Below are 26,221 nucleotides of genomic sequence, written 5' to 3' on the forward strand. Positions count from 1 at the left end.
AGATCGCGGGGCGCGGGGCGGCAAGTGAGGGAGACGTCAGACCCAGGGCCGCCCTTATTTCTTTCGGGACTCAAGGAGCTTGCTTTTGGGAGGGAATTTGGGTAGCCAAGCTTCCATTCTTTTGGTTGCTCCTTCTTAGTTCTCCAAAATCCTGGAGTCTGAGGAAAGCCCACGGATGGCTAGGCGCAGACGAATGGCCGTCCTACCATTGAAAGCCTCATTCCCCACCCCATGTTGGCAGCAAAAGTGTCTTGACTAGCCGCCCTATTAACCCTTTCTAAGTAAGCTTTGTGGCTTGGGAGCCAACCGGCCTTTTTTTGCTTGGCGGAGGCAAGCAGCTTTCTCAGAGTGAGGTAGAGACATTGCTCGGCTTTGCTCCCAGTTCGTTCACTGCAATATTGGCTCCAGTAAGGCAGAGGCTGGGAGAGACCCAGGCATGTGAGGTCTTCTTAACACTCCTAACACGGGTTCAGGAGTCCCAGAGCCCTGTTACTGATCCTGAACAGCGCTCTGGGAGAAGCCTTTGTCTCCCAGCCCTGTCTTCCTTTTCTGATTGCTCCTTCCGGGTGGATGCTGGTACCACTATCACTTCTGGTGCCTCCCAGCCGTGTCCAAGTATCAGGACTTGCCCGCTCCTGGGAGCCTGTGGGGCACACTTGCAGTTCACCCACACAGCATGTATACTCTTGGCTCTGGGATGCATATTTCTCATGATTTCGCTACTTGCCTTCCTGACCCATCGCTCTTCTTTTTTTAGATCCTCCTGTCTGCTGGACACTTGTGGGCAGGGGATGCGTGCAGCGTTTTACATAAGTGTGTGCGCATGCATTCACTTGCACCGACATGTGCACACGCACACATATTTTGGGTCACATACGCCATAACCCATAACTTTAAGGAAATTGTGGGTGGAAGAAGGAGCCCTGGTGGCACAGTAGCTAAAACGCTTGGCTGCTGACCGAAAGGTCGGCAGTTCGAACCACAGGAGAGAAGGCTGGTGATTTGCTCCTGTAAAGATTACAGCCTAGGAAACCCTCTGAAACCCTATGAGGCAGTTCTACTCTCTCTGATAGGGTTGCTATGAGTTAAAATCGACTTGACAGCACACAACAGCAAAGTGGGTGGAAGTGACCCAAACTAGTGACAAACTAATGTGGGTTATGTGCATGTGTGTCCCTGTTAGTGCCTGAGGAAGAGGCCAGGATGAGGGTCTTCTAGTTTTTTGCAGCCCTGGGTAGAGGGAAGGACTGGCTGAGAGGTTCGGCATGGGAAGGCACTGGCTGATGTTGAGAGGATGTGCCTGAAGGAGGAGAGCCCGGTTGCCCATAGATTTGTGTGGGCGAGGGCTGCTGGCTGGTAGCCTCAGCCGGGCTTGGCTTTGCTCCTGGAGCTACCACAGCATGGCAGGGTTTAGAAAAGCTTTGTTTTAAAGGTAAGGTTGGCTATACAGGGGCCTGAGAGTGAAGTTGAGTGCTTCAGATGACTAAAGGAAGGGGTTAAGTCTTTGTTAATTTTAAGTAAGTGCAGGGTACTTCCCCATAATGAGTGTTGGCCATGCGTAGATGCCCCCCACTCTCAGACTTAGAGAAAGCCCAGGTTTCACAGGACTCTGCTGTAAATTTTCATTTCACTTGAAATAACAGTTGTCATAGAGCAGTGAATTAGACATATGGTGTGGCAGAACCTTCACCATGTTACTGGTGGAATAATACTCTTCTCATCATCCCTGGGCTTGTAAAGGCAGATTTGGAGATTTCTAGAATGCCTCCTCCCCTCCGTTAAAATCTTAGGGGCGGGGTGTTGTTGTACTGTTTGAATTCTTACTTTCAGGGACAGTAACTAATCGGCCTTTCGCTCTCTCATCTTTTGCCTCTTCCTCTCTTCTCTAGTCCATTTAGTTGGCCCCGGAAACCTACCCTGTCCCGCCACGCAGAGCCCAGAAGGAAAGAGAGCCTCATGCCTGAGCCGCAGGGAGCACCATGGATCTGACGAAGATGGGCATGATCCAGCTGCAGAACCCCAGCCACCCCACAGGGCTTCTGTGCAAGGCCAACCAGATGCGACTGGCCGGGACCCTGTGTGATGTGGTCATCATGGTGGACAGCCAGGAGTTTCATGCCCACCGGACGGTGCTGGCCTGCACCAGCAAGATGTTTGAGATCCTCTTCCACCGCAATAGCCAGCACTATACTCTGGACTTCCTCTCGCCAAAGACCTTCCAGCAGATTCTGGAATATGCATACACGGCCACGCTGCAAGCCAAGGCGGAGGACCTGGATGACCTGCTGTATGCAGCCGAGATCCTAGAGATAGAGTATCTGGAGGAGCAGTGCCTGAAGATCCTGGAGACCATCCAGGCCTCAGATGACAACGACAACGAGGCTACCATGGCGGATGGCGGGGCTGAGGAAGAAGAGGACCGCAAGGCTCGGTATCTCAAGAACATCTTCATCTCGAAGCATTCCAGCGAGGAGAGTGGGTATGCCAGTGTGGCTGGGCAGAGCCTCCCTGGGCCCATGGTGGACCAGAGCCCTTCAGTCTCCACCTCCTTTGGTCTTTCGGCCTTGAGCCCCACCAAAGCTGCAGTGGACAGTTTGATGACCATAGGACAGTCTCTCCTGCAGGGAACTGTCCAGCCTCCTGCAGGACCTGATGACCCGACTCTGGCTGGGGGTGGGCGGCACCCTGGGGTGGCCGAGGTGAAGACGGAGATGATGCAGGTGGATGAGGTGCCCAGCCAGGACAGCCCTGGGGCAGCCGAGTCTAGCATCTCAGGTGGGATAGGGGACAAGACCGAGGAAAGGGTCAAAGAGGGGCCTGGGACCCCGACTCGGAGCAGTGTCATTACTAGTGCCAGGGAGCTGCACTACGGGCGAGAGGAGAGTGCTGAACAGCTGCCGCCTTCAGCTGAGGCTGGCCAGGGCCCCCTTGGCCGACCAGAGCACCCTGGACCCCCAGCTGAGAAACATCTGGGCATCTACTCCGTGTTGCCCAACCACAAGGCTGATGCAGTGTTGAGCATGCCATCCTCAGTGACCTCTGGGCTCCACGTGCAGCCTACCCTGGCTGTCTCCATGGACTTCAGCACCTATGGGGGGCTGCTGCCCCAGGGCTTCATCCAGAGAGAGCTGTTCAGCAAGCTGGGCGAGCTGGCTGTAGGCATGAAGTCGGAGAGCCGAGCCATGGGCGAGCAGTGCAGCGTGTGTGGGGTCGAGCTTCCTGATAACGAGGCTGTGGAGCAGCACAGGTAGGCCCCTCACAAGTCCCACACCTGCCACTCACCTTTCTACCCTAACACCCTGCCTTCATACCCTGGCTATTCCCAAGCCCTGGGGCCTGGCTACCCTGTCCTCCTTGCTGGTTGTAAAACAACAAACAGTGGGATGAGGGGCCCTAGGGTCTTTCTCAAGCACTGGGTAAGAACTCAACTTTTTATCAGGCTCTTTCCTCTTCTTTTGCTTTGGCCCCTGTTTTTTTGTGTTTTTTTTTAAACCCTGGTAGTTGGTTTGTTCTTTTTTACCTAGCATGACTGAGAGAGTGGAGGGAGGGAAGTGGGATTCAGGATGAGGGTCGTTCATGGCCTGGATCTGGACATGGAATCAGCATGGTTCCAGGTTTCAGGTACTTGCCCCCCCACATCCCATGGTTCTGCAAAGGCAGGCTCTCTCTGCAGCTCAGGACCCTGCAAATAGGAGGATGGGAGGCACGGAGGCTGCTTAGGCCGCAAGAGCAGCTGCAGGTTCCGAGCATCATTCCTGGTGAATGTTCGTCTTGTTGCTTCTTCTTTCTTCTTCTTCTCTGTACCTGCTAACATGTTTAGGAGGAGCTGGTTTAAATTCAAGGGCGAAAGATGGGTATATGAGACTTGGTCTCGCAGCCTGCAGAGCCTTGTTATTATCGCATCCCTGCCCATGCTGAATTTAATGCTACTTTGGGTTAACATTGGCTTCCCTCTGGCTTCTGTTTCTTTCTCTGTGAAATAAACATTTACTGAACTCTTATAATGTGCCTGGTTCATGCTAAATGCTTTACATGGAGTTGCATTTTCATTACAACAGCCCTGAGGTAGGTAATGTTCTTCTTGTCCATAGGAAGGTTCTAAGAGTCAGATGTAAAGGACCTTTCCCAGGGTCACACAGTGAGTGAGAGGCAGAGCTGGACTCAGATTCAGGTCTGAATCCCGTGTACTTTGCTGCCTGTTGGAGTCACTCAATCCTGAAGAGGATCATGCCTACAGAACAGAGTATTCTGAGCATTGCTCACTAGAAGCTCACTAGGAGGGAATCAGTAATGGGTTTGGTTTTATCATTCATTTTCCATAACCATATGTCCGTCATTTTACTTTCTAGTCCCTGGGTCAGATTAATGGTTTAAAGAAACTCAATTTTCTGTTGTCACCAATGCAGCATTTTCCTGCACACCCTCTTGCCTGCTATCTGCTGATCTGGCTAGATTCCCCACTTTTGTATCCCTTTCTCTCCACCTCTGTTTTCTGTTGCTCAGGCAAGTGTGTATGGGGTGGGGGGGAGTTGTGAGTGAGATGGTGTTGGGTGGAGGCCTTTAGAAGTCCATCTAATCGCCCTGAGCCAAAACCAGCTCCTATACTGCCTAATGGATCGTTGTTGTTAGGTGCCATCAAGTGGATTCCAACTCATCGTGACCCTGTGTACAACAGAATGAAATGCTGCCTGGTCCTGCGCCATCCTCACAATCATTGCTATGTTTGAGCCCATCGTTGCAGCCACTGTGTCAGTCCAGTTGAGGGTCTTCCTCTTTTTCGCTGACCTGTTACTTTACCAAGTATGATGTCCTTGTCTAGGGACTGATCCCTCCTGATAACATGTCCAAAGTACGTGAGACGAAGTCTCACCAAACTCTCTTCTAAGGAGCATTCTGCATTCTGGCTGTACTTCTTCCAAGACAGATTTGGGCAGTCCGTGGTGTATTCATTATTCTTCTCCAACTCCATAATTCAAAGACATCCGCTCCTCTTTGGTCTTCCTTACTCATTGTCTAGCTTTTGCATGCATATGAGATGATTGAAAATACCATGGCTTGGGTCAAGGGCAACTTAGTCCTAATAGGTGGGCCTGTGAAAAGTGTCGCTAAGCTAAATGTGGCTTTTTTTCTTTCTTTCTGGTTGGTGCGAAAAATAACCGCTGTCAAGTCGTGTCTTCTTGATGCTTGCACCACTCAGAAATAGAAAGAGGTTATGTTTGTTTTTGCTCAAACTTTCCTAAAGAGGAAACCCCCTCCCCAGACTTGACCAGATAGATGTATCATCATCTCCGGATGTGAATTATTTCACTTTTGTGCTGTGAGAAATAGAGGATGGTGGAAAGTAATTTTTTTTTTCTGGATCTTGTTAGGCTCTGATTGCTTCTCTTAACTCAAGAGGGCCACAACAGAAATCACTCTCTCAGGAGTTCCATGTTCCCATTCTGTGGGACCCTCATGCCTCTGGGGAGAGATGGAGGGTTGTCCGTGTTACATCACAAAGAGCATATGCGATGGTATTAGCCACATCTAGTGGTGAGAGCTTGTGAGAGTTATGTAAACTTTCTGAGCCTTGTTTTGTTCACTTTTTAAAATGGAGTTGATCAACAGGTGTGGTGTGGAATTAGCGGAATGACATCTAGAAGTCATTAGAGCTGTGATGGGCACATGGTAACCGTGAAGGTGAAGAATTGACCTCTGACCCTCCATCTTGTTTAGGTCTCGTCTGTGCAGTGTCCCTGTTGGCTCTGAGTTCTAGTGGGTAGTGTCCTAAGCACTACCTCCTACTAGGGTTGTGTTGGCTGTGAGATGGCACAGAGAATGCTCTGTTCACCTGAGCTTGCAATGGTGGGTGACGGTCCTGGGACCCTTGGTGTCAAGCTGTGTGCTGCTGACAGGGAGAATGTGCTTCTGACTCAGGACGGCAAGTAACCTGCTCTAGTCCAAGAAGGTACAGCCGGGGTGGTGCCTTCAGTGGAAAGCTGTGGGGGTCTAAAGAAACCCCAGAAGATCCAAAAACCGGTTGCTGTAGGGTCAATGCCGACTCATGGCAGCCCCGTGTGTGTCATAGTAGAACTGTGCTCCATAGGGTTTTCAATGGCTGATTTTCTGCAAGTAGGTTTTCAGGAATTTCTCCCGAGGCTTGAACTCAAACCTGACTCAAACCTCCAACTTTTTGGTTTGCAGCTGAGCTTATTAACCATTTGCACCAACCAAAAAGGGGAGAAAATGTTCGTGTGTGTGCCCAGCCCTTACTCTGAAGGCAGCCTCTTTGCTCCTGTAGACTTTGTGGGAAGTTTTTCTCCCTCTTTCTCACCCTCAAAGCTCCAGGATCGACGTACTACTTTTTTATTTAGTACTCTTCTCACTCACCCCCTAACCCCACCCCAATCCCACCGCCATCCAGAAAATGCTTGGGTGGAAGGAGAACACAGCACTACTACCATACAAACAAAAAGACAAGTCAAAATTCAGAGTGGGAGATTTTGATGTTAGGAGACTGTGGAATTGGCTGTAAATATAACATGATGAAGTAATGGGCTATAGGAATTTTTTTTTAAGCCAATAGGCTTCTTGTTGTTAGTAGCTGTTCTGTCGACACCAACTCATGGCAACCTTATGTATAACAGAACCAAATGTTGCCTGGTCCTGCGCCATCTTCATGATCGTTGGTTTATTTGAGTCTGTTGTTGTGACTATTGTGTCAATCCACTTCATGGAGGGTCCCCCTCGTTTTTGTTAGCTCTCTACCAAACGTGATGTCCTTTTCTAGCGATTGGTTTTTCCTGATGACGTGTCCAAAATAAGCAAGTTGAAGTCTCTCCATCCTTGCTTCTAAGGAACGTTCTGGTTGAATTTCTTCTAAGACTGCTTTGTTCATTCTTTTGGCACTTCAGGGAATATTCAGTATCCTTCACCAACATCACAGTTTGAACACATTGATTCTTCTGTCTTCCTTTTTTTTTTTTTTTTAAATTTTACTTACTTTGTTGTTGTTGTTGAGAATATACATAGCAAACACACACCAGTTCAACAGTTTCTACATGTGGCATTTAGTGACGCTGATTAAATTCTTTGCGTTGTGCAACTATTTTCCTTTTTCATTATCCAACTTTCACATGCGTATGAGGTGATTGAAAAGACCATGGCTTGGGTCATGTCCACCTGGGTCATCAAAGTGACATCTTTGCTTTTTAAAGAGGCCAGTAGGCTAGAGTGTTGGTAAGGGATAAATGCCCAGTAGTTATTCTTTTATTTTTTTGTGGGTGGATGGGCATGGAGAGGAAGGAAGGGGACAGTACTAGGAAGTGATGCAGGCAGGAGAGTTTGTTCTGGAATTAATAGGTTTCCACATGACATGATCCCAAGCTGGTGTGGAGTGGGTAGGGAACGTATTGGCGCCACAGATAGAAGGAAACAGTAAAATTGTGATCATGCTCCCTGTGGTGGATGGCGAAATGTAAAAGCAATGTCAAAAGTGGCCTCGGATTGATAGAAGGACTAAAGACACCACTTGGGTAAATCAAACGGGGCTTAATTATCTAAATGATCCAGAAGGAAGTCAGAACAGTTAGGAGACCTGCTAGATCAGCGACGTTCTCCAGGCAGGTGAAGGAGGAAGCTCTGGACCCGGAGAACTTCCCCAGTGGGCTCACATTACTCTGGGTGCAGTCTCTCTTCTTTCCCATGCTCTCTGAAAGGCTGGAGCAGTTCTGCAGGCAGGCTTGTATGGGTATGGTCTAGGGACCAGCTTAGCTGGGCCAGGTGCTCCTTATCATTCTCAGAGTTAAATACGTTCTCTTCAGTGTGAACACAGTCCTTGTTTGTAGCCCCTCAGTCTCCCCAGGCTCATACAGCCTCACCTTAATATATTTCTGAAGTTAGTGCTACAGAATCAGAGTAGGGTTTTGGTTTCCCAGGAGCCTCTGGATGTTATACAGATAAGTCCTTGGACCAGCTACAGTGTATATCGTGCAGAGACACAGTAGGAGCTCTTGCCTGGTTCTTGAAGGGATGGGATACTCAGGAGCCACAAGGGATGGTCTCAGACAGCTCCCAGGACCCGTGCGTGCAGCCCTCCCAGAGGCTTCTTGGGGTTGGCTCTAGGGTGCATATGCCATGGAGCTAAGATGTTGGAGTCCGGCCTGGTCCTTTGCCTCCATCTCTCCCAGATGGCCGGCTGCTCTGTCTTCAGGTTGACCATGTAGAGGGCCAACAGCTGTTGACCTTGGTTTAGTCCAATTTTGGGAGGCTGGAGGTTGCCCTGAACTCTATCTCCTTTCATCCTTCTGCCAGCTTTAGGCACCTCGGATCTCAAACCAAGTTCTGTTTGGAAGAGGGTATGCTGTAAAATAATGATAACAACAACAATCATATTAATAATGCCTTTATCAATGTAGCACTTTCTCCTTTGCAAAGCTACCTTTAATTATTTTATCTTCCTTACCCTCACAGCCTCCCCTAAGGTGGTGGAGGTCTATAATCCAGTAGTTGCGGTTACGAAGTCTGAAAAGCTCTCAAAACTAAAAGGCTTTGCGTGAGTTCGCAGTAGACTCATTTAGTGGCAAAACCTGATCTCAACTGTCATGAGACTATATTTATCCCACTTATTTTGAATATTCATATGTTTTGCTGCAAAAATATTAATGTGTTTGATTACAGAGTGCTGCCCTACTCTCCGCTGGGGCTGTTACGTAATAAACACTGTAGGTTCCAGAGTACCTTTCTCAAATCGGAAACGTTCTGATTTCTGAAGCACCTGAGGATTTTGGATAAGGGATTATGGACCACTATCTGCTCCATTTTACAGGTGAGGAAATGAACTTTGGAGCAAATAAGTGACTTGCCCAAGGTACACAGCTATAAATGGGTAGAGAGCCAGGGGCTCAGCTCACCTTCTAATTCACATTCTTGGGTGCTCTGCACCAGGCCATATAAGAACATGGGCATTGCTGTTCTGGGTTAGAGCCACCTGACCTAGTCTTTGGTTTCCAACAGCATCCCTAAGATACCACTGTTGGAGGCTGTGGCCATCTCCCTTGACGTCAATCCCAAAGGTCAGGTGTAGCCCAGCTTTTCTTAGGAGCTATTTATGGGCTGCTCTGTCATTCACAGATTTGTCCAAATCCTTTTTGAATCTGCGTCTATTTCCAGGAAGTATCCTTTTTGGGGTAATAAACAACTTAAGTTCATGACCTCTTGGGATCCTGGAAATCTCCTGGTCTTTTGGAGAGGTCGTTGGTTGTGAAGATAGGAAGATGGCAGAAGACTTTGTGATGTTGTACCCAGCTGTTGTAGAGGCCGGGCCTTTAGGCCCAGCACTGCAGTTTGCAGCTCTGTCACCATAGTCGGTCCCTTTTTCACTCTGAGCCTTAATTTCTTTATTTGTAGTTTAAATTAGGCACTTGGGTGAGCTGTCTCTAGATAATGATGAACTCTTAAAAAAAAAAAAAAAATCTTGTTGTACCGCTTGTGCACCCACTTATATCTTCCATGAATTCCTTTTGGCTAATTGAATTTTTACCCTGTTTTGGAATCTAGATGGGCAGGCAATTCACCAACTAAGTAGGAAGTCCGTTTGACTTGATCCTGTCTATTCCGTCTTGGTTTTCTTATGCTCTAACCTGCTTAGGGTCACTGAGCTATCTGGGATCCGGACTAAACTCTTGGAGCTTTTGAAGATGGCTTCTTTTATTTTGTTTCCAATGGGGGAAGGTTGCCTGCTCTTTCATCTCAGTGAGAAGCCCAGTTTTAATTTGCTGTCGCGATTGGACGGAGCCGCTAATTGCTGGGAGGGGAAAGCTACAGTTAAGCTTCCTCTTGCTTGTTCTGGGAAAACTATTTATGAATCTTTAAAATAGTGATTACACTAAACTGTTAAAATCAAACTCCATTCACAGCTCTTTGACTTCTTGCTAATTCAGGAGGAAAACATTTCCAATCACTTTAATGTTGTTTTGTTTATTTGTTTTAGTAATGACTTGAAAAGAAGTCCAGTTGAAGCGCCTAAGTGTAAAACTTGAGTTTTATTCATTAAATACGAGTGTGCCTCACTTTGCCTGTTGGAGGTACCCGACTTTTTCATGATAACCGAAGGTTTTCTTAGTCAAATTCCCTGTGAGCCGTGCTAGACACAGCCTTGACTCTATGGCGGTTATTTTGGTAGAAAACAAAATTTCCCATGGCACTCTGTGCCCCACCACCCAATTCCTTCTGGATCTGTGCATTTTGAGCAAATTAGAGTATTCTGGGTTAGAATCCCAGCTTCACCATTTACCTCCTGTGGGACTATGGTTGCGTTACTTAACCTCTCTGTGCCTGGTTTCCTCATCTGTAAAATGAGAATCATAACAGTAGCTAGTCCCTGGGTTGTTACAAGATGTCTGCCAGTAAATATTTATAAAGTGCAAGGAGTGGTTGCACCAGAGAAGTGTTCCTTACTTCCTTACATGCTTGCTGTTGTTTTTTTTTTTGGTCGTTGTGAAGTAGGTCATGCTAGTAGTGCAGGGTACTATGTGGACCGCTAAGTGCCAGCCAGGATTTGTGCCGGTCCAAACCCTGCTTTCCCCCAGTGGCTATTCTTCAGTAAAGAGCGTGGATTCATACCTTACCGCAAAAACTGCTGCCTCGGGCGCCGTGTGTTTGAGGTGGCTACACAATGTGCGCCTCCATCTTTCCTGAGAAGCTGATCTCTTGTACCATGGTGGCCAGGGTACTCTTTGTCCCATTGACCTGAGGCCTGGTGAGTCATCCAGTTCTTGTTTAAATTTAGCTGGGCAGCATACCACTGTCCTTAGTTCCAAATGCCGAGGCAGTTCACCGATGCAGTGTCCTATTGCCCATGCAAGTGGCCGGGCATGCAAATCACTATGGTTGAGGTAGAGATGAGGCGCACACACACCACCTTACTGAAGGAAGTCTTGCGGCTGGGCTCGTGGGTGCTGGGCGTTCCTGAACTCCTTCCCTTTCTTGGCCCCCCCAAGTCCAGGGTGCTTCCAAGAGGAGATTCAGCAAACTTCGTTTTGAGAACTTAATACTTGTCAGGTTCTGTGCTAAGTGCATTCATAGTATCTCCTTAAACTTTCGAGCCGCCCTGTGAGGTGAATGTTAGTTTTGCATTCGCTGATAGGGGTTAGCTAACCTGAAAGGTTAGTCGACTTGTGCATGGTTAAACAGTAAAGGGCAGTGCTAAGGTTTGTGCCCAAGCCTTCTGGCTCCATGTCACTGTTCTTTCCACGTCATCATAACAGCTATGCTTGGATCTTAAACCACTGATGGAAACATAAGGGACTGGGGGATGCAGGAAGGACCAGCTGTGTGTTGCCTGCAGCCTGGTGACCAGGAGGCTCACTCATCACTTTGCCAGCTCTGGCTTCTTGCTTCCTTCTCTGGCATGAGAGGAGGGAGGTAATGAGGGTGCAGCTTACTGCAAAGGGTTGAGGTTTCGGGGGCTGAGGCCACTGGGTCCAAAGTACTACTCCTGGCCCCAAGAGAGACCAGCTTCTAGGGACGTAGTTCTTTTATGCTGATTCAAAAAAAGAAAAAGGGAGAGAAAAAGAAACCCATTTACAAAAATAAAAATTCCATCCTGTTAATCTCATGCCCACATAATCAGAAATTCCCCCTTTCTATGCTTCCCCTTAAAAGCCCCGGTGTCCTTATTATGCTGGCTCAGTCTGGAAAAAAACGATTGGGTTTTGCCTACGTGAGGCTTATCTCTGCAGCTGCAAGGAGAGGATCCAGAACGTCAGCATGGAAAGTTCGGCTGAAAACTGGCAAAAACCCGCCTAAGTCTAAATTCATATCTTGCTTTCAGCCCTGTCCTCGAGACCTGATTTTCCTCAGCATGAACAGATTGTGTTTAGCACTGCAGTAGGAAGAACCAAAGTTAGATGTGAGAAAGAACTTCCGGAAACTGTGCGGCATTACTGACGGAAGTTATTAGAAGTTAGTCACAGAAATTCTGATGAAGAGGAGAAATTTAAGGGCCATTTGGAGGTGGTGTTTAGAGTTCTCTCTCTCAGGGCCATTTAGGTTTCCCAGAAATAATAAGTAAAGACATAAGTTGTTGTTAGTTGCTGTTGAGTCAGCCCCTGACTCAGGTGACCCCATGCACAATGGAACCAAACACCTGGTCCCAAGCCATCCCCGTGAAGGTTGTAAAGCAGACAGTGAGTGATCCATAGGGTTTTTATTGGGTGATTTTCAGAAGGAGATCACCATGCCTTTCTTCCTACTCTGTCTTAGTCTGCATACTCAACTGAGACTTGTTCAACATCAGAGCAGCACACAAGCCTCCGCTGACAGACTGATAGTGTCTGCACGTAAAGTGCATTGGTCGGGAATTGAACCAGGGTCTCCCGCATAGGAGGCGAGAATTCTACCACTGAGCCACCAGTGCCTCTTAAAGACATATACGTGCTGACAAACCATTACCACCAGGCACACTGAGAACAAGATAAATGCACCATCAAAACATTGTCTTTCTGGGAGACAAGGTATGTAGAGCAAGAACACAAAGATGGAAGTCAGCTAGACCTGGGTTTGAATCCTGATGCTGCACCTCATTAAACACGGTGAATGTGGGCAAATGATTTCATCTCTCTCAACTGCCAGGACCCTCTTCTGTGAAATGAGGTTAGCCCCTACCTCTCAATGTGGTTTTAAATGTATTCAACTTCAAGATTAAATTTAAGGTAACTGATAAAGCACACAGCACGGACACATCTGTGGGCCACCTTTCTTTTTCCTCTTTCTCTTGGGACCCCAACCGGGCAAGATCTAGACCTAGAGGCCTAGAGCTTGGGGGGTGGGGGGGCACTGCCACCCTTGCCCTGCGATGGTCTCTAAGTGGATTAGCCAGACGTTTCGATCTTAATGCCATTAGGTCTGTTGGCACAACTTTCCCTGCCATAGTGAGAAGCAGATGTGGCCAAACATAATTTCCCTCAGGGTGAGCCGTCAGACCTGGAGTGCTCGGGGAAACATTATGACTGTTAATTTGGGGGAGTCTTTTATGGTAGCTGGGGGAAATGCAGTGGGATTGTTTGAAATTTATTTATTTAAGCTGTTCAGCAGCTTAGGTGCTGCCGGGGTCTGCCGTGGTTAAACCCCGTTCCCCCCATCCCTCTCTTTAAGGAAAGCCCCTCCCCAACCCCGAAGCCCAGGCTTGATTACTTCCAGAGTTGGAGAGGCAACTTAGCAGGCTCTTGTTTCTTGCCGATGTACCTTATTAGTAGCACCTGGCATCATAACCCACTAATGGGAACCAGCGCTCTCCTCCTGCGTGGCCAGTGACAAGTAGCCCTGTCAGCCGGAGCTCGCCATGCGAGGAAGTTCCTATTAGCTTTATGGTCAGGAGAACTTGTCCTGTTCAGGAAATGAATGTTGCCGCTAAAGGTCCTAGGCCCTGACCCTGGAGGCATAACCTGTGCGGGCCGGGGAGACCCCGCGCAGGATGCTTGGGATTTCAGCCCCTCTCTGGTTCTTGTCATACGTAAAGAGGGAATCATTGTGGTATGTTGCAGCCTTGAACTTTTGATTTATTCAGTGAGGGCAGCTTAACCATTTCCATGCCTGGGCGGCTGCGTCATGATTGAACAGTTTGTGCGTGTGCGCGTGTGTGTGTGTCTAGAGGTGTGTGTGGAGTAGGGGGAGGGAGACACCCCAACAGGCCCCCAGCGGTTGTCTCTGGAAGGTGGGATTTCTTGGGATGTTAATTTTCTCTCTTTTTATGTTTCTGTAGCTTCTACGTTTTCTGCTGCCGGTCTGTGTTGGTGGTGGCAGAATTGTGGGAAGCACTGGGTCTGGAGTTGGACCTGGGTTTGAATTCATCCTCTAACCCTTAGAAGCTTTGTGAGTAGGGCGAGATTCCCAACCACTCCGCTTCCTTGTATGTGAGATGAGATCAATAATATCTACTTCATAGTGTTGTCATGGTGTTGCTAAGTTAGATGGTGTATAAAATGCCAGCACTTGGCCCGTCCTTAGGTTATAATATTTTAAAGGACGTGTGTGCTTCTTCAGTATTTTTCTCACAGTAAAAATGTTTTAAAAAATCAAAAAGAATGGATAGTACCTTTTTCCTTTTAACATATTGAGACCTTGGTTTTTCCTCATCATAGCCCAAAATCTTTAAAGAAAAGCTACTTACGTGGTCTCTTTTCTCTTTTTTTCCCCTCTTCGAGAAATGTTTCTAAGTGTGATTTCTGCAGAAAACAGCAGCGTTTGACCTCATTCTTGAGGGAAACTTTTGCCTGACTCTTTTTGAGAAAAGATGTTTGTGATTGTCTGGCAAATGGACGCGTTACTTTTGCTGCTATTGCTGCTGCCGCTGTTTTAAAGGCCCCTGGTGACAAAGGAATGAACTGTACTTTCAGGGGAGGTATACCAGAGCCTTGCCCAGAAAAGACGGGGTGGTGGGGGAAGAGGTTAGAGATGACGCCTCCTTTAGGAACTTTAAAACTAATCTGTCTGCCTCTGGCATGTATGGCATTGTTGACAGCAATTCAAGGAAAAAGAAAAATATGTTCGTCGCCTGTCGTGGGGTTGGGTGCACAGAGAAGGGACAAGCGTGGTCAGTAAGTTGAAGCACCTGGGCCTGGAGTTTTGAAGAATGGGACCCTGGCTCATTTATGGTACACACACTTACAGGAGACAAGTTGTCACTTCCTCTTAGCCTCCTCTTCATCCTCTACATGAAAAGTGGGTGCACGTCTCAAATAAAAAGCAGCTTTGGCCCCTCTTAGAGCAGGTGAAAGCTGCTTTGAAGGCGTTTGTAGAATAGGGATCTGGAACATTCGATGCAAAAGTTAAATCGTGACAGTTGTCCCCTAAATGCTCTGCTAAATTAAGGATCCGCTAACATTTGTGAGTCTACCTCCCTGCATACCCCCACCCCCGCCCCTTTGGCAGCAGACGTGAAGATGGTACGCAAAAACAATGTGAAGTGGCTGCTAAATCGAGTGGCTCCAAAAACGTTTTGCTTTCCTTGAAGTTCAGTGCGGAAAATCCAGGCTGGACTCGTGAGCGATGTAGACCCATTTAGGGCCCGTGTGCCTGGCCCCTTTCCTCGATTTCTAGCACAACGGTTTTCATTGTCACCTCCCTCCCTCCTCTCCCCCTTCATAATTATCCATTATTTTACTTTTTTTGTGTCCTGACAGCTCCAAGAGTGGTTTTTGTTTTTTGAGCTGAGTAGCTGCTAAATATTCTCCAGCAGCCAGATTCAATTGGGGGCGGTGGATTGGTGGGGGGGGGGAATAGGCCAAACCTTGGCATCTTCTGTTGCAAAAGTGAAAAATATTTCTGTTTGCAGTTAATTTTAGTGGCAAGCAGATCATGTTAACTGGGTGTAATTGCTTCCAGATATGGCAGAGGGTTTTGTATGTTGGGATGAAGGGTCTGGTAAGTGCTTACTTCCTGTGTAAATTAGCCGATTCCATTCAGTCTTTCATTCTGGGCAGCCCTGGGTTCTGTCATTCTCCTCCCAGACCCCCCCTCCCCAGCCTGCAGCCTGGGGTGAGAGGCATCTTGCTCTGTCCCTCCGTGTGCAATTCTTTTGTCACTTGCAGCCACTCACCCCTTCTTGGTTCTATGGGAGTATTCCCTTAGAATAATAAGATGAGTTTGAAAAGATGCCACCTGGACCCCAGGCTGCTGTCACTGCTTGTCCCACAAAGGCAGATGCACAGAGCCCACGAGCAGGTTTCACCTCCTGGTGACATGGATTGCATCTCAGAACTCATCCTAGTTTCCTGTGGATTGTTTTCCCCCTGTCACCCTCTGACCCCCACCCCCAACCTTGGAGAACACTCTTCTTTGCCTCTCCGTTAGTCCTACACCTCAGAAACCTGAACAAAGGACATGTCAGTAGGTCTGAAATCCCGGAGATGCTGTTGCGAGGAGGAGAGGCTTCTGGCCAGAGAAAGGAGTTGTATTAGTTAGACATGAAGCTGCCTCTCTTTTTACAAAGAAGTTCAGACCTACAGACACACCTGTCTCTCCCTGCAAGAAACGAGTTGCTGTTAAGTCGATTCCAACTTGTGGCCACCCCATGTGTGTCAGAGGAGAACTGTTTTCCGTGGCTGATTTTTGGAAGCGATCTCCAGGCCTTTCTTCCGAGGCATCTCTGGGTGCACTTGTACCTCCAGCCTTTCAGTTAGCAGCCCAGCGAGTTAACCTTTTGCACAACTTAGGGACTCCCCCTGTAAGAAAAGGAGGGGAAAATCCACCCAGAGACTCTTGACCAAGCCCCTGTGGCTTTCCAGAGTTGGAGGTGAGGAAAAGTCTTAAGATTCTTGTTCTCCTAGATTCCACTTTTGTCCTGTGGCCAGCCCCACATTCTTAGTGCTATTTGCATAAGAAGTTGCTGTTTATCTTCCTATATCAGGCCCACTGATAACCCCTGTGGTCTGTTTAACAATCTATGAGGAGTAGATTACTTGATAAATGCCAGTTTTTCCAATATGCAAAGATAAACTATGGGGGTCAGGGTGAGGAGTGGTGTGTTAGGAAGGAGGGGTGGGGTGGGGAGATAGGACCCTCTTTCAGATCTCGTGGAGATGTTTGAGGCACCTGATGGGAGAAAAAAGGCATTCTGTGAACTACAGCGGCTACATTTATCAACGGTTCATCAGCTTCCTGCCCTCACCTACTTTTCTCCTCCTTTATGTGGACATGCTGAACTGAGAACAGTTTGTATGAGAGGGGAAAGGGTGCCGGTAATCTTTGCTTCTGTAGTTCCATTTTGTCTTAACCCTCTCACACCCCCACAGGTTGCAGGCAGGTAAGTACGTTGTGCTTATTAAAAGTCTGTACATCTGAAATCTTCAATAGGTGGACTTTTTCTTCTTGCCCTGATGGTGTTTTTTCAACAAGAGTGCTGAGCCCTGGAACAGGGTTGGCTAAAAGACAACTTCTGACCCCATCACCTAGTCAATAAGCTGTCTGAGAATCAAACAAAAGAGTTTGGACTGGCTGCTAAAGTTAGGCATCCAGCTGATAGCTTTGTTTTGATGTCCTTGTAATGTTTGCAGATCATGGAGGGTGCTATTTAGAGCAGGGGGTATCTACTGGGACGGACTTACTGGGGAGGTGAAACGGCTAGCACAAAGTCCAGGAGATGCTGATGATAATGAAATACAGCCCAGGGATTGGGGGTCATGGTGGGGGGGGGGAGTGGTTTCTTGCTCAAGGGAAGGACTTTCTGGGAGGTTGTGCTTTCTAGGGACAGTGTGGGATGGAGAGAAGAACATAGGCTTCAGAGCAAGGCACCCTGGATGAAAATCCTGGCTTTAGCGTTAACTCACTGTATGCCTTGGGTGGGGGGAGGGGACATTGGTGGTTCAGTGGTAGAATTCTGGCTTTCTGTGTGGGAGATCTGGGTTTTTGATTCCTGGCCAGTGAACCTTGTGCCGCCATCACCTATCTGTCAATGGAGGCTTGTGTTTTGCTATGATGCTGTACAGATTTCAGTGGAGCTTCCAGATTAAGATGAACTAGGAACATAGGCCTGGTGATCTACTTCCCAAAATCATCCAGTGAGAACCCTATGGATCACAAAGATTTGATCCACAACCAATCATGGCGATGGTCCAGAACTAGGCAGTGTTTCATTCTGTGGTTCATGGGTTTGCCATGAGTTGGGAGCAAGTTTCTAAGCCTCTCTGAGCCTCCATTTCCTTGACCTGTAAGAAATGAGGCTAATGCCTTATAGGCGACTAGAAGATAAAATACGTGTCAAATGCATTACACGGTAAAAGTAGACAGGAACTATTGAGCTATAGAGCTAGGTCCTTAGAAGCCTGATATTTTGGCCCAGGGGAGAAGCTATGAAAGGCAACCTTTTGTTTTGGGCACTGCTAAACTGATGATCATACTATCCCTTTGCTAACAGCCAGCAGGTAAAATAGTGGGTGGATAATGCAAGTGTGTTGTGAATATAAAGGTCTCCATATGGGAAGTGCTACTGCTGTTCTAAAGAAGCCTACACATTTAATAAATGATCACTTAATCCTGAGATGCCGCTACGGCTCCTAGCATAACATTTTGGAATTCTTCTTTGGAATCTTTCCCAAAGGCTGTGCGATCATACTTTTGCCTTGTCCTTTGGGAGGGTCTGTTTAACGTTTGGAAATGGCCAAAATAATTCAGTGACAAATGTGGTGAATATCGTGAGTGATAAGCACCATTGGATGACTCCATCCGACCCTGAAGGCAGATTCTGGAAAGGGGATGTAGAGTGGGCTTGTTAGCTCTGGAGTGAGTGTGGGCGTCACTTCTTTGAGGGTGATTGTAGACATGATATAGCCCTTTGTGGGGAGGTGGACAAGACCAATGGGCTTGTGATTTCCAACTGCTGTGGCTGGAATCCCAGTGAGGAAGGAGCTGCTGCCATTGACTGCTGGGGCTGGGGCAGACTCTTCTTACGGCTGTAATATTTCTGCGTTTGTGGTTTGGCCTCCTGTGAGTTTGGGCTCCCGAGAGGCACTTCTGTTGCTGAAAAACTTGGACCACCACCAGTAGATGTTGCCTGGGGTCAGAAAGAATGGATTGAGTTTTGACTCACACACCCTAAGGGAATAGGCATGGGAGGCACAGTGGCCTGAGTTTAGATCCTGACTGTACCTCTTGGGAAGTCTCTGGAGTGTTAAAGGAGCTCGGGTGTTAAAATCCTAGCCTAGTTGTTGGCACACACTCAGCACGTATTCTCTTTTCCTAACAACGTTACTTGCCCTGAACACTTGGGTAGGAGAAGGAGGAATGTTTGCCTTTCCTGTCAGTGGGAACTGTCACTCAGCCATCTGCTGAGGCCGAGTCCCCTTAGGATTGTCTGTGGGACCTGGCTGTTTGTGACCTGGCTGTGCAGTGGCCCTGTGCTCGCTTGCTCTCTCTCTCTTTCTCTCTCTCTGCATTATTTATAGTAAACCATATTAGAACAGAGTGTTAAAGAGGAAGGATGAGTCATCCCCATTGAAACCATTGATGACATAAATAAAAGCAAAATGCTTACTATGTGTTCTGCACAGTATTTAAGGCCAGGTTGTGCTAATTTGAATGCTCCAAAACTGGATCTGTGAAAAGCATACATAGGTGGGAAAAAATTCAGGTTTTTAACTAGAGAGAAGTTATTTATTGAAAATCCATTTCAGTATCTGCTTTCCCCCTTTTATTTACTTCAGATCTATATTCAAATCATGCTTGTCATCCTCCCTAACAAGAGAGGCTGGCTTATTCACTGGCTAAGGTTTATTTATTTATTTTGGGAGGGTTGAGAAACAGCCCAGCAGGGGAATTAAGTGCCTTAACGATCTCCATCTCTCCTCTTGCTACTGATTAAGGAAGGTTCTTGTAGCCTTCCACCTGCTTTGCAGGTGTGGGTTGTCAGGGTGACCAAGAATTATGGAATGGGCTGGAAGGACCCTTAAAAGCATTTATTTCGACATGCTTACTTTAGGGAGAATAAATGGAAGCCCATAGAGGTTCAGTGATTTGCGCAAGGTCACAGCAAACTAGTGCCAAAACCAGATCTAGAACCCACAGCTCTTGTTTCTAGCCTACTTTAATTCCTCCTTCACAAACTTGCCTGTGTCTGCCCGGGTCTGCTCACTACTTCCACCAAGAAGGAAGGGAGAATAGAATCTGATTTGAGAGCAGTTTCGAATCTTTGTGTATGGGGAGGGTGGAGGGTGGATTTTGGCATGGTGACTTGCTCTTGGAGCACTCATTAACTCCTCTGCTGCTCAGCCAGGTTAGACTAACACACACTGAGTGCTATAGATTTATGAGTGATGCCCTTTATTAGGGGTTTTTAAATACAAAAATTAATAAAATGTAGGACTTGCTCTTAAGAGTCTTATAATTTGAACAAAAAACAGAAGACAAAGTCTGTTGCTGTCAAGTCGATTCTGACATGGCGACATGACGTGTTGTGGAGCAGAACTACTTCATAGAGTTTTCTTGGCTGTAATCTTAACAGGAGCAGATTGCCAGGCCTTTCTTTAGGTTAGTACTTGAGTGCAAATGATATATACCACCTAGGGACCCTATCTGAAGGAGCCCTGGTGGCACAGTGGTTAAGCACTTGCCTGCCACCAAGAGGTTGGCGGTTCCAACCCACTAGCCACTCTAAAGGGGAAAGATGTGACAGTCTGCTTCTGTAAAGATTTACAGCCTTGGTTACTCTATGGGGGTGGTTCTCCTCTGTCCTATACGGTCACTGTGAGTTGGAATTGACTCGATGGCAATGGGTTTATAATTTGAATAGAGAAAGTGAAATACTTAAAATGTATATGTTGATAACTGATAGAAAGTAGAAAATGGAAAGACTATGATAAATACACAGAAAAAGCACAAAGGGGATTCAGAGATGAAATGAGTCCTACCTGCAGGGATTTATTTTCAATTAAAAAAATTGTTGAGCACCTACTGTGCCAAGCATTGGGCTAGTCCCTGGAAATACAGTGGTGAGCAAGATATATAAGACCTCTGCCCTCATGATGTTTTCATAATGGGGGGAGAAGAGTTTCAATGAGCAGTCCTACAGATAACTATGCAGTTGCAATTGGGATAAGTGCTAGGATCCTGGATAAAGTACCATTTGAGCTGGGTATTAAAGAATAAGTAGGATTTGAAGACAGGAACAGAAAAAAGGAACATTGTGATCAGGGCCAGCGAAAAGAATGATGAGAAACTTCTTTTGGCTGGAGTGAGAATGATGAATACTGCATTGGTAGGTTGGAGTCAGATTGAGGTGCCATAAATGCCAGGCTGGGGAGTAGAGAAGTCAGCACAGAGGAATGGGGGGAAGACAAGCTTGCAGCCAAGCAGATCCAAGTTCAAATTCTCATGCTGCAACTTGCAAACTGATCTTGGCCACATCCCTACACCACTGTGACCCATAGTTTCCTCATTCCTAAGTGGGGTTACCGTGTGGGCTATTCTGAGGATTTAAGACAATATACTTAACACACCCTGCACAGTGCCTGGAACAATGTGCCACCAGCAGTTGCCATCAAGTCGCCTCTGACTCATGGAGACCTCGTGTGTATCACAGTAGAACTGTGCTTCATAGGGTCTTCAGTGGCTGATCTTTTGGAAGTAGATCACCAGGCCTTTCTTCCGAGGCACCTCTGGGTAGACTTCAACCTGAGCAACTGAGCATGTTTACCGTTTATACTACTCAGTGACTCCTGGAATAATGTAGTTGCTCAGTATATGTGAATGTTGTTAGTTTATGGATTTTATTCTGGGGAAGTTGGGAGCCTTTGAAGGCCTTTGAAGGAAAGTGACATGATCAGAGTACTCCACACTGATATTATGTCCACCTAGTCCATATCCTGCAGCCACCCCCTGTTCCTTTTCTGCATATGGGAGTCAGTTTGGAAACGCACTTAGAGGGTGATCATCAGCCCTGAAGGAGACCTTACCCCGTGTCGTGTACCTGGCACTCTACCAAGATTTGACGAAGTGACACAAAGTGGATTCTTGCCACCTCTTCATGGCCTGGGAGAGGCAGAGGGGGCTGGGAAGGAGGTGGGTTTCAGCCATCAGGATCAAAGGAAGTGACACAAAGCCGGTCATTGGGACTGTTACCCGTCTCTCTGCCTCTCTTTTAATAGAAACCTGAATGTCTGAATTCAGGCTAACGGTCCAGTCTCCCCGCTCACCTCCCTGATAGCAAGCAGAGAGACAGCTATCTCCAGCGGCCCAGTCTTGGCTGTGGTTGTAGCACTACGCAATGTCTGCAAACCGACAGTGGCACAGGGAGATAAGGGCCCCGGCGTTGTGTAACGAGGGGCCTGATCTGTTTGCCCGAGTGGCTCCTGGCCCCTGGTTAACTGCTAACCTCAACGGAGGAGCAGGCCCTTGCTTGGAAACGCCGTTCCAGGGCCCCTCGCTGGCTCCACTGATGCCTTTTTGTGGTTGGACAAAGGAAGCTCATGTAGGCCGCCCACAGCGCAGACATGGGCTTGGGCTACGGGTGTTTGGTTGTTTTGTTTTTCTACCTTTCTTTTTCTCTTTTCAAAAAGAAAAGCTGAAAGGGGGACAGTCTTGCTTGGCACCTACCACCCTTAACCCAAAACAAAATAAAACCAACATTAAAGTTAAGATTCAACAGCGATATACATGTCCTCCTTCCCTGCTTGAAATGCACTGGTCACCAGAGACCAGCTTTAATACACGGATCTTGGGGACACTGGGTCTTGACCAGAAGCCCTTGTCCTGTAACCTCAATGTCATGTGGGCTTTCCTGACATCCTGGTGGTCTGGTTCCAGGGAGCAGTGGTAGAAAATATATGGTACGGGTTTACCTTCTTCCTTCTGTCTTCCCCAGCAGCCTATCACCCCTTCAGGGTGTATATATGAGCCACAGTGCAGTGACCCCCTCTTTTTTCGGGTGAGAGAATCCAGTACCCTGGCTGCTGGTGGTGCTTTCTTCTACTGTGACGGGAGAAGTGGCTGGAAAGGATTCCATCCCGAGACTCGTGTGTGCTCCGTGCCATCCAGCTTCTCTTTGTGCCCCTTAGGAGAGGGTTGTTACTGAGCCCCAACAGCTAAGTCCATTTTCAGAGAGTCCTTACTGTCCCCGAGTAATGCTGCTCTGTGGAGTTGCAGAGACTCTGGGCCACAGTTTTGACATATTTGTAAGGTTACTAAGTGCCTTCCCTACTTAGGCAGAGAAGCTCATCTCTCTCAGTGGTTTCCCCTATACCACAATTTTCATCCCTCTCCCCATTCTCGGCTGCTAACCAAAAGGTCAGTGGTTCAAACCCAACAGCTTCTGCATGGGAGAAGGCACCTGGTGATCTGCTCCCATTAAGATTACAGCCTGTTTACTCTGTTCTGTAGGGTTACTATGAGTCGGAATCTACTCAAAGACACACAACAATCTTCTTGTAGACACTCTCAAAGAAAAGAAAATCGAACCCATTGCCGTCGAGTTGATTCTGGCTCATAGCTACCCTATAGGGCAGAGTAGAACTGCCCGCATAGGGTTTCCAAAGCTGTGTAATCCTTACAGAAGCAGACTGTCACGTCTTTCTCCCATGGAGTGGCTGGTGGGTTCGAACTGCAAACCTTTTGGTTGGCAGCAGAACTCTTAACTACTACACCATCAGGACTCCTTTAGAGAATGTCAAGTTTGTTACTTTTATTTTGATATTTGAACTGATCACATCAGGGTGATAATATTCAGTGATTTTAACCAGATGCATTTGACCAGTTGGAAAAGAACCAGGTTGTCACCTCTATTGTTTAAGATGTTATGCTTCTATTAATATGTCTCCTGAGTGTCTTCCTTCTATCGTTTCCATTCTATGCTCTCAGGTTATTTTACTTGTTCTTAGCTGTCTGGTTGCTCACAGAGACTGCAGTGATTTTTTTGGGGGGTGGTAGGGGCAAGAATCAGGGGTTGGGTGGGAGAATGATGTCTCTTTTAATGTTAGCTTGAGTGGATGATCATTTCCAGGCTCAGAGGTTGCTCTGTGCCCACCGCAGGGATCTGGGTCAGAGATGGTCAGGGGAGGGAAGGCGGTGATTTAAAAGATTCCGAGGTGGTGGCTTCTATTGATTTTAGCTTATCTGACCCTTTAGCTAGAGGCTGCTCTTCCCTCAAAATGTCTAACTAACTGTAACTTAAAGCAGCAGATAAATGTATATCATCTCGTTTCTTGCTTTAATTAGGGCTGAGAAATTCATTATTTAGAGGGGTAAGAGCTCCTCGGGCGGGAGGCTTTTGAACTAATTTAGAGATCTGTGGCCAGGCTGCATGATTCCCAGGTAGCATGTGGTGGGGTTGATGGGAGGTAGAGAGAAGGAGCTGGTGCCAGCGTCAGGCAGGTGACATGGGGGTGGGGGGAAGTCCATGAGTGCATCAGCCAAGAACCTCAGTGTAGCCAAGGTGGAGGCAGACGCCCTTCTCGGAGGTGGGCTCCAAGTTAGCAATCCTGGGAGCAGGCGTCATCACCGGATCATCTTGGAACCTTACTTCTGAGTTTAAAATACAATCTGTGTTTAGATTACCTGCTGCTCAGGCTCATGGTCTAATTGGCCAAGGGTTAAATCCTACGTCTTTTTTAGCCACATGCCAGTTCCCACCATGGAGCCATGTGCTTTTAGACCTTAGTAAGCAGAATCTGGAGTCGCTGGGTTGCACGAATGATTAACATGTTTGGCTGCTAACGGAAAGGTCGGAGGTTCGAGTCCACCCAAAGGCACCTTGCAAGAAAGACCTGGTGATCTACTTCTGAAAAATTAGCCATTCAGAAACTTACAGAGCACAGTTCTACTCTGACTCACATGGAGTAGCCGTGAGTTGGAATCAACTCGAAGGCAACTGGTTAACTGGTAAAGCAGAGTCTAGGGGACGCACTGTAATGTTCTGTGATTGAGGACTCTGGTCCTCATTCCAGAAACCTGCCATGCCATGATAATTCTGTTCTGAAGCTGTAGTAGGTGTAGGTGACTGAACGGAATGTGCAGTGAGCCAGGAAATTCTTCAGATGTTGGGTTTTTGACGAAACCTCTGATAAACTTGGGTTTTTATTTGCTCGTTTGTGATAGAATGGTGGCTGTGGGCAACAGTAAGGCAGTACATTTTCCTTCCCAACCCAGGATACACACAAACATACCTCAAACAGAAGATTTGTGGAACTCTATTTTTACTATATGCTATGTATTCTGATATTTTCTCTTCTGTTCTATCCTATTTTATTTAAAAATGATGATCAAGACTCACTAGTGGGTAGTCTTCCATGGTTTGAAGAACACCACAGAACAGTGAGGACTTGGTCATGGATATTTAAATCAGAAAACATTTACTAAGCACCTGGTGGGTGCTAGGTGGTTGCTAAGTGCTGTGGGAGTAGTATCCCATTGCTGTCGAGTTGATTCCAACTCATAGCGACATAGGGTTTCCAAGGAGCGGCTGGTAAATTTGAACTGCCTACCTTCTGGTTAGCAGCCATGCTCTAAACCACTGCGCAACCAGGGCTCCTGGGTGGGAATAGTCTAGAGATATAAATAAGTCCCCTAAAGAACTCACAATGAGGCAGAAAGGACAGCCATATACATATATGAGTTGTAATGGATTCAACGGCACACAATGACACCAATGTATGTATGTACGTATGTTGATATTAGTTCCTGTCGAGTCGATTCTGACTCATGGTGAGCCCATGTGTGCAGAGTAGAACTGCTCCATAAGGTTTTCAAGGCTGTGACCTTTCAGAAGCAGATTGCCAGGCCTTTCTTCCGAGGCGCCAACCTTTTGGCCAGTAGTCAAGCGCTTAACCGTTTGAGCCACCTAGGCACCCTTGTATATACATATATGTGTGTGTGTCTCAGACCATGTGCTCAACTGTTATATGATATCAGCAAGGTCCTGGGTGAGCACAGGAGAGGACTGGAATGATTCTCATTAGAGATTCAGGAGAGCTTCACGGAGGAGGTAGCATTTGGCCAGTCCTTGGAGGATGCCTAGACTTTGGACAAGTGGCAAGTTGCCATTTCTAGCTAGGAGGTGAGCAGAGGTATGGCAGTGTATGAGTCGGGGTGGGGGGCCCATACATAAGGTAGTGGAAGGGGCTGGGGGTGGAATAGGCTGAGAGATCAGGCAGGAGAGGTAGTCTGGGGCCAGGTCGTGGCGCTGTTTGAATGGCATGGTAACATTCTAGGCATTTGAAAGGCTTAGTTTTTTGAAGACTGGATAATTGAGATTTTAGTAGAAAACAAATTTGGGGGAAGGTGAGACCATGTAATTGCTCAGAAGGCTAAACCCCTCTGTTGTTATCCAACCTTCTCTGAGTATTTGGTGGTAGTAGCAGGTGATGGGAGGCTGGCTGGGGGTTGATAAAGAGCTTTGCCGACAGTCTTGGTTGGGTGCTTACTGTCTTTTCTGAAGTTCTTACCTATCGTAACTCCCGCCTGCAGCCTAAGGCTCGCTTTGGGGAGAGAACCACCCTGCAGAGACCAGTCATGAGTGACATTGGGCATTAGATCTGGTGCACACCTGTCCTTTTTCACATTCACGCTCTACCCTTTGCAGACATTACAAGCTGCCCTGCAAACTCAGATCCAGACATCGAAGAAGTCAGACCACTTTCCCGGAGAGAAAGATTTGGAATGAAAGTGCTTTTGTTTTTGGAATCCACCCCTCTCTTCCCTTTCTCCTTGGTTCCCCCAGTGCCATCAAGCCTTCAGGACCTGCTCAAGTCAGGCTTTG

The 26,221-nt window shown here is 47.3% G+C and overlaps 1 protein-coding gene and 1 non-coding gene across 2 annotated transcripts in view; one reads left to right on the forward strand and one right to left on the reverse strand.

Annotated features, from left to right (window-relative positions):
- ZBTB16 (zinc finger and BTB domain containing 16) overlaps positions 1-26,221 on the forward strand; it is a 209,109-nt gene that overhangs the window by 1,654 nt on the left and 181,234 nt on the right. Inside the window, exon 2 of the mRNA XM_004382519.2 lies at positions 1,890-3,247. Coding sequence (XP_004382576.1) covers positions 1,980-3,247 — 1,268 coding nt within the window. The 5' untranslated portion in view covers positions 1,890-1,979. The remainder of the gene's footprint in view (positions 1-1,889; positions 3,248-26,221) is intronic.
- On the reverse strand, positions 12,327-12,397 carry TRNAR-CCU (transfer RNA arginine (anticodon CCU)). Its single transcript has one exon. It is a non-coding gene; the product is annotated as a tRNA-Arg (tRNA).

This window comes from Trichechus manatus, unplaced genomic scaffold (assembly GCF_000243295.1).
Source record: "Trichechus manatus latirostris isolate Lorelei unplaced genomic scaffold, TriManLat1.0 scaffold00094, whole genome shotgun sequence".
Classification (NCBI taxonomy): domain Eukaryota; kingdom Metazoa; phylum Chordata; class Mammalia; order Sirenia; family Trichechidae; genus Trichechus; species Trichechus manatus.